General features: G+C 46.4%; 1 protein-coding gene across 3 annotated transcripts; it reads left to right on the forward strand.

Annotated features, from left to right (window-relative positions):
- Window positions 1-251: 251 nt before the first annotated feature.
- Jagn1 (jagunal homolog 1) lies at window positions 252-5964 on the forward strand. Of its 3 annotated transcripts, none has more exons than NM_001205025.1 (2): window positions 252-364; window positions 4993-5964. In NM_001205025.1, the coding sequence occupies exon 2, from the start codon at window positions 5066-5068 to the stop codon at window positions 5453-5455; it is 390 nt and encodes a 129-aa protein (NP_001191954.1). In that variant the 5' UTR covers window positions 252-364; window positions 4993-5065; the 3' UTR covers window positions 5456-5964. The 3 variants fall into 3 exon arrangements, with proteins under 3 accessions (NP_001191954.1, NP_001230668.1, NP_080641.1); NM_001243739.1 differs by having other exon boundaries at window positions 304-539; NM_026365.3 differs by having other exon boundaries at window positions 304-532.
- Window positions 5965-15683: the final 9719 nt, after the last annotated feature.

Below are 15683 nucleotides of genomic sequence, written 5' to 3' on the forward strand. Positions count from 1 at the left end.
TCCTATGTCCTCTTCCAGCCTCTGCAGGCACAAAAACCACACGTGGTGCATAGACAGACAGACAAAACACCCATACACAAGTAATTATTTTAAATGCTTTAAATGAAGTTAAAAGGGGTTTGCTGGGGGCTTGGTTGCTCGGCATCAGCGGCCTGGGGTTCGGTTCTGCACGATGGGATCTCTGGGCAGGTCAGTGAACCATTTCTAGGGACTGTTAATTCCGCAATCGCTCTACTCTGGCAAAGAACCTCAGAAAGGCCAAGAACGCATGCGCGAAGAAGGAACCACAGAGTCAGTCCTCCCAGGATAGAGAGGCCGGAAGTTCTCCCGGAGCTCCACGCCGTGTAGTGAAAGCCGGGCCGAGGTAGCAGGGAAGGGGTTCGCAGGGTGCTTGGCTGGGTGTGTGAGCAGAGGGTCGGCGTTAGGGGCCTTAGTTCTGTACAATGGCGTCTCGGGCAGGCCCGCGAGCGGCCGGCACCGACGGCAGCGACTTTCAGCACCGGGAGCGCGTCGCCATGCACTACCAGATGAGGTACGAGGTGAGCCAGGCGTACCGAGGCCTTTCCCGGCGGAGCCTGCAGATCCTGGGAAGAAGCGACGCCAGTGGTCCTCACGCTGTCGCCCCCCAGCCAGTTGTCGTGTACCCGCCAGGTCCCCTGCTCTAACGACCTCTGCTCTGTTTCCAGGCCGGGGAAACCCCGTGGCCCACCTTGGTCCGACTTATTCTTTGAGGGGATCCAGCCTGCACAGGCTCGTGGTTCGGTGCTGGCCCCCTGGGTGACCTTGGGAACGCCACTGCCACTTTTCTTTTTCAAGTCTAGATCCCACGGTAGCGTCCAGGCTGATCTCGAACTCACAGCCTTCTCTTTAGTCTCCTGAGTGCTTCTGGCTTTTCAGGGATGCACTTGGCCTGAGAACTCCTTAACATTTTTAAAGATTTTTATTTTTAATTTCGTGTGTGTGTGTGTGTGTGTGTGTATTTGTGCACGTGAGAGCAACTGCTCGCAGAATCCAGTAGAGGGCGTTGGAGCTGGAGTTACACATGGCATTTGGAGTCTACCCGAGGTTGGTGCTGAGAGCCAAGCCCAGAAAGGTGGCAAGCCATGTCTCTAACCACACGTCAGAAGTGATTTTGGAAGCTAGAGTTGTGGTTCATGAACCCAAACCGCCTCCACTGCAGCGAGCCTACTCTCCAGCTCCAACTCGGGTTATTTCCAATTGGAGTCTCAGTTTTCACATTTTTAGAGGGAGAAAATTTCATGATTTTTAGGTTTTGGTGAGGAATTAGCAAGTCGTTTGTGTAAAGGCACAGCATAGGAGTGTGGTGGCTGCTAAACTTGGGGCTGTCTGGATGTGGGTGGTAAAAGGTGACCCTGTCCATCCTGAGGTTTAGGAATACGTCCATATAAGGAGATCTTTCTACGTTCCTTTATTTGTTTGATAAACTCTTACAGGCTATCTATCCATCCTGTCTGTATTGTGTTCTGCACTGAGTCTTTCTTTCCCTCACCTGCCTCTGTCCTTCCTTTAGTGGTTTTTCGAGATGGGGTTTCTCCTTGTAATTCCAGGCTTTCTTGGAACTCACTTTGTAGACCAGGCTGGCATCAAACTCAGAGACCCACCTACCTCTGCCTGATAAGATTAAAGGCGTGTGACACCACCTGTAGACCCTATCTTTATGGAAGATGTCACATGAAGTTTACAAAGAGTTTCAATGCAGTCAAGTCTTTTTTTTTTTTTTCTTCAATTATAAAGTCCTTTTTATTAGTCAAAATCACAATCACCTTGATTAAAAGGGCAGAATATTCCACCCTCAGCAGAAAAACAACACAGTGATAGAAAACCTCCCCAAACCCTCCCACACCCCAATTAAAAACTAGAAAAAATGTCTGCCCTCTGGGCCTGCGATGCCATGGTAGTCTGACTCCTTCAGGGCACTGCCATGGAGTGGGCAGGCCCCCACAGCACCCTCCATTTCACCTTGGGGAAAGGAGGGGTGCTGACGGCCATGGACGTTAGGATAGAGATCCAGTGGGACCAGTCCCCAAGCATGCACTTCCTTCCTTTCCCCCAGGGCCTGGGACCAAAGGGTGCAGTCAAGCCTTAAGCTTATTGTGCACATGGGATTGAATTAGCTATCTGTTGACGGCCAACTCTGACAGTTGTGTTCAGTGATCCAAGGTGGGGATGTGGGGTTGGCAGTGATGTAATACAGGCACACACACTCACACACTTGGTAGATGATGCAATCTCCAACAAGCTCCAACAACTTCACATGTATGCATACACACACATACATTTGGTAGACGAAGCAAAGCTCGAACAGCCCTTTCACCTACAGCTTATGTATCCCAGCCAAATCTTTGAATCACGATGTGGTTACATTCTATTTTTCCTTAAGTGAATGATTACAATGAAGTTTCCCAATACCCTTGCACGATCAAGTGTTTTACATATTATGGGTGAAAAAAAAATTATTCCCAAGAACCCACATGCATTCGTAACTAAGCAACCTGTTATAGATTAACCAAGTGTGAGCAAGCAGTTGTCTCAGCCAGTTTCTCTTCCTGGCAGGCTGCAGTTTGTAATTACAAAGAAAGAGTCAATTATTATTTATCTTAAAAAAATAATCTTATAAAAATCTTAAAAGAATCATAAATCTACAGTTTTATATAAGAAACAATCAGTCATTTCTACTTTAAATCCTCAGGGTGCAGATCTATTCATTAACAAATTTTCTTCCACAAAAAAAAAATTTTTTTTTCTTATTAAATCCTATCAGGAAGCTGAGGGCAAAAATGGGTACAAGAAATTAATCATCTTGATCACCAACCCAGCGTTAGCAAGAGAGGCAGGTCAGCTAGAGCTGGCTGGGTTGTCATTGTTCTTGTTCTCTGACCTTAAAAAACAACCCTCGCTCAATATTTAAAAGTGTACCTTTCTAAGTTGTAACCCAAGATTTTCTAGATCAAAGCCACTAACTAAAACATCTTAACCTAACTTTACTAACAACCTACATCTCCACATTCTTTCTAAGGGTGGTGGACGTCACTCACAGTCTCCATCTCTAAGTCCTTTCTGAGAGTGATGGATGGATCATTAATTTGCTCCAGCAGCAAATTAAAGTGCCTGCTTGAAAAAGATCAATCGCTATTTGTGTCCTGCTAAGGACACTGCCTCGTGAGGGCCTGGAAACCCCCTTAGAGTTTTCATACAACCCATAGATTAGGGGTGACGTGATGACTGAGGACTCGCAGAGAGATGCTGCGTAACAGCATGAAGTCCCCAGGGCACACCTTCCTCAGCCCTCCGCCTCTCGCAGGCACACGCATCCTGGTTGTGCTGACCAGTGGGCCATATTCTATTAGTTCTAAAGCCATTTGTTGTTCATCTTTACACAGGCCTCGATAGTCATCGCCAGGAAAATTTCCACCAAACCATGCTGTGCCTAAATATGCCTAAAAAGACTCCTTGGGGTCAGACTCCTGAAGTTTGAGATATCACCAGATACAGAGTTGTTATCTCATGAAGATTATTAACTCTACTTGGGCGGGGGTGGTGGGGGGTGGGGGGTGGTGGCGAAGAGACCCCCCTCCCCCCCTTGCAATGGCTCAGCTGTAAGAGTACTTGCTGTTCTGTCAGAGGACCTAAATTCAGTTCCTAGCACTCCCATCAGAAGGCTCACAACCATCTGTAACTCCAGGTCCAGGGCTTTTGATGCCTCCTTCTGGCCTCCCACAGCAGAGGCGTGGATGTGGTGCACACATACACATAAGATACATTTTTTAAAAGAAAAAGCCAAGCCGGGCATGGTGGCGCTCGCATTTAATCCCAGCACTTGGGAGGCAAAGGCGGGCGAATTTCTGAGTTTGAGGCCAGCCTGGTCTACAGAGTGAGTTCCAGGACAGTCAGGGCTACACAGAGAAACCCTGTCTCAGGAAAAAAAAAAATAATAAGAAAGAAAGAAAAGGAAGGAAGGAAGGAAAGGAAGGAAGGAAGGAAGGAAGGAAGGAAGGAAGGAAGGAAGGAAGGAAGGAAGGAAGAGTGAGTCAAACTGGATCCTGCCTTGAAGGAGCTTGAGTGCCAGAGTGATTTCTTTTCTCCTTGCCTCCCACGTTTCCTAAGGTGAATTACTGCCTCCTTAAGTCCACTGAGTTTTTCAGCTGGTGCTTTACCTCTGTGCAAGAGGATGACAAGCTCTCTGGACCCTTGGCCCCTTCCTACTGGAGACCTTGTAACCCAAGGTCTTGTCTTGCACACCTAGAGGTGAAACCTTGCTCTTGAGATTGAAAAGGATACGCTTGAGACCTAGGGAATTTAGATTAAGAGAGACATGCTTCCTTCACGTGACAGCTGTAGCTGGAGAAATAGGAGCTGTGTTCCTTGTTGCTACAAGGCCTCCTGGCCTTTGTTTCTGTGATGCAGAGCTATCATTTAAACCACAGCCCAGAATTCTTGTCATGGCTTTGTGAGATGGTGTCTTGCTATGTGGTCCAGGCCAACCTCCAATTTGGAATCTTCTGTCTCAGCCTACCAGGGGCCGCTGCTGCTCTTCAGTCTGAAGTGTCCTCGCCTTGTCTTTGCAGTTATCTGTCACTGCCTCTCCTGTGTCTTGCCACTTGATTTCTTGAAACACAGATACATAAACCCCTGTGTTTTGTGCCTGCATGTTTTTGCCTCTGCATAGAATGCTCTCTCCACTCGTCTAGAACCCAGGCCGAAATGCTTTCTCCTGTACACAGACAGCCTTCCCTCCCTGGCCTCCACCTTATGCTACAGTGATTACTCCCAGGATAGCTTAGGCTCTGTGTGTTTACCTGAGCTTTACACTTCATTTTCTAATTACTTTCTTCTCTATCCCTTGGACCCAGCCTCTGTTTGAGGCTGTATCACTCACACTGTATCCATGTGTCCTGTACACATGCCTGGAATACGGTTGGTGGTCAGAGCACTTGGAATGAAAGTTGCTTCTCCCTTTGCTCTGTCTTACAGTGTGACCCTCAAGTACGAAATCAAGAAGCTGATCTACGTGCATCTCGTCATATGGCTGCTGTTGGTGGCCAAGATGAGCGTGGGACACCTGAGGCTCTTGTCACATGATCAGGTGGCCATGCCCTATCAGTGGGAATATCCGTATTTGTTGAGCATTGTGCCCTCTGTCTTGGGCCTGCTCTCCTTCCCTCGGAACAACATTAGCTACCTGGTGCTCTCCATGATCAGCATGGGGCTCTTCTCCATCGCTCCCCTCATTTATGGCAGCATGGAGATGTTCCCTGCGGCACAGCAACTCTACCGCCATGGCAAGGCCTATCGCTTCCTGTTTGGTTTTTCTGCTGTCTCTGTCATGTACCTGGTGTTGGTACTGGCAGTCCAAGTTCATGCCTGGCAACTGTACTACAGCAAAAAACTCTTAGACTCTTGGTTCACCAGCACACAGGAGAAGAAACGGAAATGAAGCCTGCTTGATAAACTGCTCTGAGGGGTAAAACCTAGGTCTCCCATTGAGCAGCGTGAAGGGAGCTGTCCAGACTCTCCATCGATTGTGGCATCTGTGATGTTGGCACCTAGTGCACACTAGGCTCAGATTTTGGCCTAGAGTTCTGTTACCATCTGCTGAGGTGGCAAAGCTGTTGTATTTAATTTATGCTTGACTAGCTGCAGCTGGGTGACCAATGGCTGTGACACACTTTACCTGGTTGAACTTGAGGCCCTTTAGAGTTTGGGTTTTCCAGACTGAGCCTTATCCTTGCCTTCTCTTGGCCGTACTCCCTCCTTCCATTCGTCACCTCTTCACCACCAGTACTAGAAGAAATATGGAATAAATCAGTACATGAAAGCAGACTTCAGTCTGTGGGTCATGGGCAAGCAACATTTGGGAAGTTGCTCCCCTATGGGCTGTTCTGTTTACTGCAAACCATTTTAAATAAAAAGAACCTCAATAAATAAAGTTAAGACTGTCCTGTGCCTCGTGTTGGAGATTTGATTGTTTTTCAGAGTTGTATGGAGCTGCCTGTGGAGAAGAGAGCTGGGGTGAGGATCTAAGTCAGCTGCAGCCCTCTAGCTTTTAGGTAAGAACTACCCGGGGTGAGGGGCACCGGAGGTGTGCTTCAGGAGTTAAGAGCACTGGCTGCTCTTACAGAGGACCCAGGTTGGGTTCTCAGCACCCACGTGGTGGCTCAAAACCATTTCTAACTACTGTCCCAGGGTATTTTATGCCCTCTTCCTGCCTCTGGAGATACTTAATGGGCATGAAGTATGAAGACAAACTTGCAGGCAGAACACTCATACACAGAAAATAAGGCAATTTAGCTCTGGCTGTCCTGGAACCCACTATGTAGAGGAGACTACTGAACTCAAACTCACAAACTCCTGCCTTTGCCTGCCTATTACAGTGATTAAAAAGTTAATCCTTTCTGTGTCTAAAACTGTATAGTAATATCCAAAATGATTTTTAAGAATCTGCTTGTAGCCGGGTGGTGGTGGCGGCATACTCCTTTAATCCCAGCACCCGGGAGGCAGAGGCGTGCAGATTTCTGACTTCGAGGCCAGCCTGATCTACAGAGTGAGTTCCAGGACAGCCAGGACTACACAGAGAAACCCTGTCTTGAAAAACCCAAAAAAAAAAAAAAAAATCTGCTTGTAGGGACTATATTAGTTCCCACTAACTGACAGGTAACACGAGGCAAAGAAAGAAAAAAGGGATTGGGGTTCTTTGTCGGCTTTCTGTCCATGGTTCGTTGGCCTGCTTATTAGGGGCATGTGCAAAAGAAACTGCTCACCCTGTGGAAGCCAGAAAATGAAAAAAAGACACGATCCTACTGCAGACCACCAGCGATAGAGCCTCCATCAGCCCCACTTGAAGCTTCCTCCACTTCCACAAATGCCTCAGACTGGCAAGGAGATTGCAGTCTTGGGGATTGTGCAGTGAACACAACACCTAATTGTGTGAGATAGTCACAACTGAGATAAAGTTAACAGCTACACCTAGAAGTGTCACAGTAAGTAGGGCTGTCCATTTGCACTTGGACTTCGTTAGGCCTGGATGATATATCTGTGTCTGCAGAGATCTGACCTCTACAGTTGTAATTCTTTTGTTCTGGAAATGTGTTGGGTGTATGGTCTGCAGAGCCTTCTCCAGATGGATCTTTTGTATGTGGGGGAGGGGGCGGTGGTTCAAGGTGGTTTCTTTTTTTCTTTATTATATATATATGAGCACACTGTAGCTGTCTTCAGGCACACCAGAAGAGGGCATCAGATCCCATTACAGATGGTTGTGAGCCACCATGTGGTTGCTGGGAATTGAACTCAGGACCTCTGAAAAAGCAGTCAGTGCTCTTAACCACTGAGCCATCTCTCCAGCCCTCAAGATGTTTTCTTCGTAGCCCTGGCTGACCTGGAACTCAGAGGTCCGCCTGCCTCTGCCTCTCAGGTGTTGTGACTATAGGCATGTGCCACCTTGCTTGGGTCGTACAGATAACTTCAAAGATAACTTCTGCCTCAAGCCTACTGCTGTTCCTAAGTCCAGTGTTGACAGGCGCACAGCTCTGGATCATTATCCACCCCTCAAGCTTTAAGTCCTTCTCGTTGCCTTCACCTTTTTCCAAGGTTTCTGGAGGTGAGGCTTCTCAGAGGTACAGTGCTTGTCTAGCATGCACTAGGGCCCTAAGTTTGATTCCCCAAGCACCAAGAAGTAAAAACAAACCTCTACTCTTAAACTCCTTTAATAATCTTTAAGATACCATTTAGGTGGAAATTCTGGAGTCTTCCCATTCCTCAGTTCAAATAACAACTTGTTTGTCTGGCTGTTTTCTCTTCCCTCCTCTATTAGACAAGGACTAACATAGCCCAGAATGGCCTTGGACTATTCCTAAGTGCTAGGATTACAGACATGGGTATCACACCTGGCTTATATTACTTGTTTGTATGTCTTCCATTCCCTTGCTCAGTACTCTGCACATTAGTGTCCACTCTGAGCTTACTGAACAAATTAACTTGTCCTTTTATGGACCAAAGTGTGTATGTCCCAGAGAACACAGCTGGACGGAAGCAGGAAGAAGCACTTGGAAGGCCATGGACAAGGGAGTTTGCCATGAGTTCAGCCGAGGTACACACCTCTAATTCTCAAATGACTGAGATGCAAACATTTGCTAAAACTGGGGTGCAAATTCCTAGTCAAGGAGCTAAAAACTATATTTGGTTATTAAAATGGTGTTTTATACACAGCCTTTGAGTATCTTGAAAATTCATTATGAAACTTGTCAAAATTTAAAAGTAGCTGTCATGGAAACCTCCATTTATGTTAGTTTTGTGCCTGGAATTATGTTTTTCTAGCCTTTTTCTATCAGTTTTTTCCTGCTTCATGGTTATGGTGTTCACAAATGAGGCCTCCTGTTGATGTAGTCAAAAGGAGCTGTTTGGATTAGAAAATTCATCTGGGTGTAGTGACACATGTCTGTTATTCTAATCTTTGGAAGGCTGAGGCAGGAGAAATACTGTGAGTTTAGTTTGCCTGAGCTACATAATCGAAACCAATCTCAAAAAACAAGATTGGTTAAAGTGTGGGTTAAATTATCAACCACAGGACTAAGACCAGCCACCTGTCACACAGGTTGCTTGAAAGCTCTAACAGGCGAAGTTTGAAGGTATTCTAAAAAGTTCTTAAATTTTTAAAATTTATTTTTCTATACATAGGTGTTTTGCCAGCATGTATGTTTGTTTACCACTTGGGTACTTGGTCCCTGAAAAAGCCAGAAGAAGGCATCGGATCTCCCAAAGCTAGCATTAGAGAACCACCATGCGGGTGCTGGGTACTAAACCCAAATCTTGTAGAAGAGCAGCCAGAGCTCTTAACCACTGCAGCTTCCCTCCAGACCTTGTGAAGGCTTTTTATGGACTCAGTAACACCATATGCGTGTCAAAAGTGGTGGTTGCTTGATCTTTACAAGCAAGACAGGAGAGTGAAGGAGTTGGAGAGACTCTTGAGCGATGGTCCAGAACCAAGAAAGGCTTGTGTGCTGCCAGGAATGATTAGTAGGCTGAGATCCTAGCCAGAGATTTTACTATCTTTGTTGGTTTTATTACATTTTATTGCCATCCTAGGAATCAAGTAGGGCTTCATACTTATTAGGTAGGCACTCTATCAACTGAGCCACATTCTTATATTCTACCCTTCATTTGACACACCGTAGCCCAGATTGTCCTTAAACTCAGCAGTCTCTGGCTTCTGTGGTGCTGGGATTATAGGTGTTTCCACCCCTAGCTGAACCTGTTTTTGATGAGATGCATGGGCATTGTGGACTTTCCCGTAGCTGTGAGGCTGAAAGAAATGGGAATGAATTACCCAGAACACAGAGATTTACATATCAAGATGCCTTTCCTGGATCAACAGTGCTGTGCTTGCCTCTCAGTCTGTCCACCTGTTTTAGGAGTGATTTCTCTTTCCTTCTCCTCTTCTCTCCCCTCCTTTCCCCTCCTTCTTTCTGACAGGATCTCTGTATAGAGTCCTCCTGCCTCTGTCTTTGAAATAGCGTGTAGGTGTTTATCACCATGCCCAGCTAAGAATGATTTCTCAGAATGCTGGAAGTTGATCCCTTCTAAAAGAACATAAGGGAATAGTTCACATTCTTGGTTCACATTATCCTGGCTGGTGCCCCGACAGCGGGGACAGAGCCAGCAGACCTTGGGAAATGGCCATTTCAGGAAGATCCTGTTGCTGCTACTCATGGCCTATCCAAGTCTATGCATAGGAAAGACTAACAAGAAAAATGGCTGCCAGGTGTCCCCTACCCCCAATAGTATACTCTCACCAAGCATGCATGCTTCAGGGCTTGCCAAAACTTCCTGAACCCCTGGCTTGGTTCCCAAATAAGATCATTTGAGCATGAAGTCTTGGCCAGCTGCTTTAGACTCCTAAGAACACAGGGCTTTTATGCTGACATCCCTGCTGCCTTCACCCCTGTTGCCTCCTATTCCAGCTACCTCAATTCTAACTCTCCCTGTTGACAGTTGCCAATCTCCTCTCCTAGAACTATGCCCACCCATCACTCACCGTGATAAGATTCCTTTCCGTTTCTTTGTTCTTTCCAGGTCTGGCTGCTTGCCCTCCTCTCCTCCCTTCCCATGGTCTTGTGAAAACCCAGGATAGTCTCAAACTCACTGTGCAGTCAAGGACAACTCAAGCTCTTGTTCCTCCTGCCTCCATCTCCCAAATCCTGGGATTGCAAGCTTATGCCTCCACACTCCACTTTCTAATCTCTTTCCTTACATATTTATTCCACCAACTTCATCACATTGCTACATCTGGAACTTTGTGCAAGATGAGATCAGAAGCCCTCTGGATTCTTGTAATGTGTTCTGCCAGGAGAAACAGGAGACATGGTGTGTTCTGCCTCTCCATTTCTTTGCTGTGTATGTTTTTGGCTGAGTCTCATAGTCTTCCTGAGTGTTCCCTTTCTAAAACCAGTCGTTGGCCTGACTGTAAGGGTTGTGATGCTAGTAACACACGGTAAAGGAGCAAGGGGCGTGATCCAAACCCAGATAGCTCAGTAGGAATTGATCTCATCCTTTCCCACTTTGGACTAGGCTCCAACCACACCAAATATGTAAACCAGCAAAACAATAACTTCAGGCTTCCTTTTGCCACTTTTTGCTACTTATTTATTAATTGATTGATTTGACAGTGTCTCACTATGTAGCCCTAGCTGCCCTGTGGCTAGGTAGACCAGACTTAATCTCATACACAGAGATCTACCTGCTTCTGCCTCTAGAGTGCTAGGATGAAAGGCATATGTCACCACTCCTGGCCTCCCTAATTCCTTCTCTATGGACTTCTCTTCTTGACCTTTACTTCTTACTCCCTCCCTCCCTCTTCCCTTCCCTTTTGTCTGTATTTCTTTATTGTTTCCACTTCTTTCTGCTTCTCCTAGCACACTTTAGACACTATCAGGAATCAACTAACTAAATATTTTTATCTTGAAAGACAGGTCAGACTCCTGGATGTATACCCAAAGGATGCTCAATTCTTCTACAAGGACAGTTGCTGAACTATGTTCTTAAAGCTTTATTAATAATAACCAGAAACTGGAAACAACCTAGATGTCCCTCAACCAAAGAATGGATAAAGAAAATATGGTAAATTTGCACAATGGAGGGTTACTGAGCTGTTAAAAACAATGACTTCATGGAATTTTCAAAGAAATAGATGGAACTATAAAAGACTGTCCTGAGTGAGGTAACCCAGACCAGGAAAACAAACATTGTATGGACTTACTTATAAATGGATATTAGCTGTAAAGTGTAGCTTTGCCTATATACACCTACAGTCCACAGACAAGAGGGCTAAGTAACAAGGAAGGCTCAAGGGGGTTGGTACATGGATCTCCCTGAGGAGGGGAAATAGAATATATTTTGCCAGTGTACTAGAGGTGAGTGGGGATGGGAAAAGAGGAATCAGGCAGAGGGTAGGGATGGAGGGAGAGAATACTGGGAAAGATGAGACTGGAACTGGGGGACATTTTGGGGGTGATGTGGAGCCTGGCACAGTGGAAACTCTCTGAAATCTACAAGAGTGACCCTGGCATGGACTCCTGTAATGGGAGCTTGGCAATATCATCCTGAACTGACCATATTCTATAACCAGGCAAGGCTTTTTCAGTAGTGGGACTGGGACATCAACCCAGCCACAAAACCTTCGAACTACAATCTCTTCTGCCTGCCAGGTCTGCTGGGGTAATAGTGGCACAGAACAAGTTGGTCCAATAACTGGTCTGACTTGAGACCTATGCCATGAGAGGAAGCCCACACCTGACACTGTGTGGATGGCTAAGAACCAGAGGCTGGACAGCCCAGAGATCCAGGATAGAAACAAACATGACTGGAGAAAAAGTCAGTGACACGATTCCTAATGATATTCTGCTACACTCATCGATCCATGTCCAGCCCAAGTGTCATCAGAGAAGTGTCACGCAGCAACTGATGGGTGCAGATGCAGAGACCCATAGCCAAACACCAGGTGGATCCAGGGGAACCCCACAGAAGAGCAGGAGGAAGGATCAGGGGAGCCAGAGGGGTCAAGGACATCATAAGAATATGGCCCACATAATCAACTAAGCAGGGCTCATAGGGGTTCATGGAGACTGAAGTGACAACCCTGAGCTCTGTGTGGGTCTTAGCTAGGTCCTCTGCATATACCTTATGGGTGTGTAGCTTGGTGTTCTTACATGACTCCTAACATGGGAGTAGAGGATGTCTCTGACTCTTACCTGCTCTTGGGACCCCTTTCTTCCTGCTGGGTTGCCTCATCCAGGCTTGATATGAGGGTTTGCACCTAGTCTTACCATAGCTTGTTATGCTATAGAGGGAATCTTTTGTGCACTGTATGGATGTTTCACCTGTCAATAAAAATGCTGTTGGCCTATTAGCTTAGGCAAGAAATAGGAAGGTGGCCGGGCAGTGGTGGCGCACGCCTTTAATCCCAGCACTCGGGAGGCAGAGGCAGGCAGATTTCTGAGTTCGAGGCCAGCCTGGTCTACAAGGTGAGTTCCAGGACAGCCAGGGCTACACACACAGAGAAACCCTGTCTCGAAACACCAAAAAAAAAAAAAAAAAAAAAGGAACCTCGTGGCGTGGCTGGAGAGATGGCTCAGTGGTTAAGAGCCACACATGCAAACAAAACACAAATGCACATGAAATAAAATAATTTTTGTTTTTTAAAAAAAATAAAGAACCTTAAAAGTTAAAAAAAAGCGTACAGGAACTTTGGAGAGGTAGAACTGGAGGAAAGCTTTGGGCACTGCACTTAGTTAGCAAGATCACCTTTTCTGCTCTCTAGCCCTCGCTGGCTTGGCTGCAGAGGTCGGCTCTGCATAAGGCCTCTCTGTCAGCAGACCCTGTAAGGTGAGGAAGAGACTGCAGGCTGACAGCCGGTTGGGAGGGCCCCGCACAAGTGCAGCTTCCTGGGCTACAGACTTTGACCTTGACCAAATCACTTTCCCTTCTGCTTCCTTATTTCTCTCCTTATGAAATTAAACAAAATTTTCTCACTTACCAGCCTCACAGGTGTTTAGAGGGACCAGAGACTGCTGTTTCTTGGTGAACTGGAAGCAGATAAGCTACTTAGATGAAATGTATCATAATTGATGTTCATTTAGCTGTAGCGCACCTGCTTCCTGACAGTCACTGCTAGGCACTGGGGAAGAACATGTGAGAATCTCTCCTCTTATTTAAGCGCAAGGATTAAACCCAGGGCCTTGCATACACTGAGCAAGTGCTTTGCCACTGCAGTTATACCCAGCCTTCCTTTTACTTCCTCTTAAAAATACTATTTTATAGTTGGGAGTAATGGCTCATACTTTTAATCCCAGCACTCAGGAGGCAGAAGCAGGTAGATTTCTGTGAGTCTAAAGCCAGCCTGATCTATACTGAGTTCCAGTAAAGCCAGCCTGCATAGGAAGACCCTGTCTTGAAAAACAAAAACAAAAACAAAATAATTTTTTGAAATTGTCATTGTAGTATCCTCCTCTGCTTTCCATTCTCCAACTCCTCCACTTCACCCCCCTCTGCTCTTAAACTCATGGCCTCTTTGTTTGTTTGTTTGTTTGTTTGTTGAGATGGGATTTCTTTGTGTAGCCCTGGCTGTCCTGAAACTCACTCTGTAGACCAGGCTGGCCTTAAACTTAGAGATCTGTCTGCTTTTGCCTCTCAAATGCTGGGACTAAAAGCATGTGCCACCCCCCCGCATGGCCTCTTTTTATTTAATTGTCATACACTCACACACACTTTGAGATAAGACATTAAGTTGCACAGGCTGGTCTTGAACTCACTCTGGATCAGGCAAGCATTCAATATGTGATCCCTTTGCCTCAGCGTCTCAAGTACCTGGGATTACAGGCCAGAGCCACTCTCTGGAGAGGTGGACCTGTGGATAAGGGCACTTGCTCACTTGCTCTTGCAGACAACTCAGGTTCTGTTCCAGCATCTACATGATGGCTCACAACGATCCATAAGTCCAATTCCAATGGATCTGACACCCTCTTCTGACCTCTACAGGCACAGGCACCACACACACGGTCCATAAGTACACTTAGATAAAATGTTCATACACACACACACATATATGTAATTTTTTTTTTTTTTTTTTGGTTTTTCGAGACAGGGTTTCTCTGTGTAGCCCTGGCTGTCCTAGAACTCACTCTGTAGACCAGGCTGGCCTCGAACTCAGAAATCCGCCTGCCTCTGCCTCCCGAGTGCTGGGATTAAAGGCATGCGCCACCATGCCCAGCATATGTAATCTTTTAAATTAAAACTTTTAATTAAAACCTCTGCTAGTCATTACCCCCCCACACACGCACCTTTTTGGTCTATTTTGCTCTCTGTAGCTGAGAATGACCTTGTACTTTACCTCCCTAAAGAACAAACCAAGGACTCCAGTGCATGCTAGCCAAGCAATCTGCCAGCTGAAGCATGTGCTGCAGTCCCTAGTAAATGCAATTTTAAAAATTATATTTATCTGTCTGCATGTCATGGCATGTGTGTAGCGGTCAGAGGACAGCTCACAGGAGTTGGTTCTCTTCTACCATGTGAGTCCCGGGGACCCAGCTCAGGTTAAGACACCGCCATCTTATCTTTCTGTGCCTTCTCATTTTGCTACCCTCCCACCAGCTTTACATTTTAATGCATGCAAAGCTAGAGGAGACTTTTAGGGTAACAGGTAGATTGGAGACTGCAGATAAGAGCCAATAGATTTAGGATTGCCAAAAGAAGGCCTTGGCTATGCTACTGAAGGGTAGCCCAGACTGTGTCTCAGAGACACGATGTTGGAGCTGGGAGGAAGCTTTGCTGGGAGAGTGCTGGTCCAGCATGAAATCCTGGATTCAGTCTGTAGCACTGAAGAACTGGACACAGGGGTTCATGCCAGGAATCTCAGCACTTGGGGAGTGGAGGTAGGCGGACCTGGCAGGCAAGGATATCTTTGGGCTACATAGAGAATTTGAGGCCAACCTAGGACATATGAAACACTGTCATGATAATAACAATCATGGGAGTGGTGAGAAGGTTCGGTGTGTAAAGTGTTTGCTGCATAAGCATGAAGACCTGAGTTCCGATTCACAGCACCCACAATGCCGGGCCCTGGCAGAATGTAGCTGTAGCTCCAGCACTGAGTAGAGAAGACAGGTGCGTCCCAGGAGCTTGCTAGTCCACCAGCCTCGCTGCAACCGCAAGCGAAGAGCCAGGTTCAGTGACAGGTCCTGTCTCAAAACAAGTCGGACACCAAGCAGGGACCAATTCATTTCATGAATGCAAAAGCAAGAGGAGACTTTCAGAGTAATAGGTAAATTGGAGGCTGCAGATATGAGCCAGTAGATTTAGGACTGCCTCTGGTGTCAGCCTCTGGCCTCCGCATGAACCTGCATGGACAAGCACACCTGCCCACCTAAATGCCCACCATGACACACACGCACACCTAAGTTTTTAAAAAAATTTAATTTTAAAACAGAGACAAGGAGGACAATGGTGGTGTGTGCCTTTAGACCCAACACCGCACTTGGGAGGCAAAGATGGATTTCTAAGTTCAAGGCCAGCCTGGTCTATAGAGTGAGTTCCAGGACAGCCAGAACTACACAGAGAAACCCTGTCCTGAGGGTGTGTGTGTGTTTGTGTGTGTGTGTGTGTGTGTGTGTGTGTGT

This window comes from Mus musculus, chromosome 6 (genome assembly GCF_000001635.26).
Source record: "Mus musculus strain C57BL/6J chromosome 6, GRCm38.p6 C57BL/6J".
In the NCBI taxonomy this organism is placed as follows: domain Eukaryota; kingdom Metazoa; phylum Chordata; class Mammalia; order Rodentia; family Muridae; genus Mus; species Mus musculus.

Excerpts from the sequence above, each read along its gene's own strand:
- Jagn1 (NM_026365.3), top strand. The coding sequence starts at position 444 with ATGGCGTCTCGGGCAGGCCCGCGAGCGGCCGGCACCGACGGCAGCGAC. Across the intron at positions 533-4,992 it reads GCCATGCACTACCAGATGAG|TGTGACCCTCAAGTACGAAA; the intron begins GTACGAGGTGAG and ends TCTGTCTTACAG.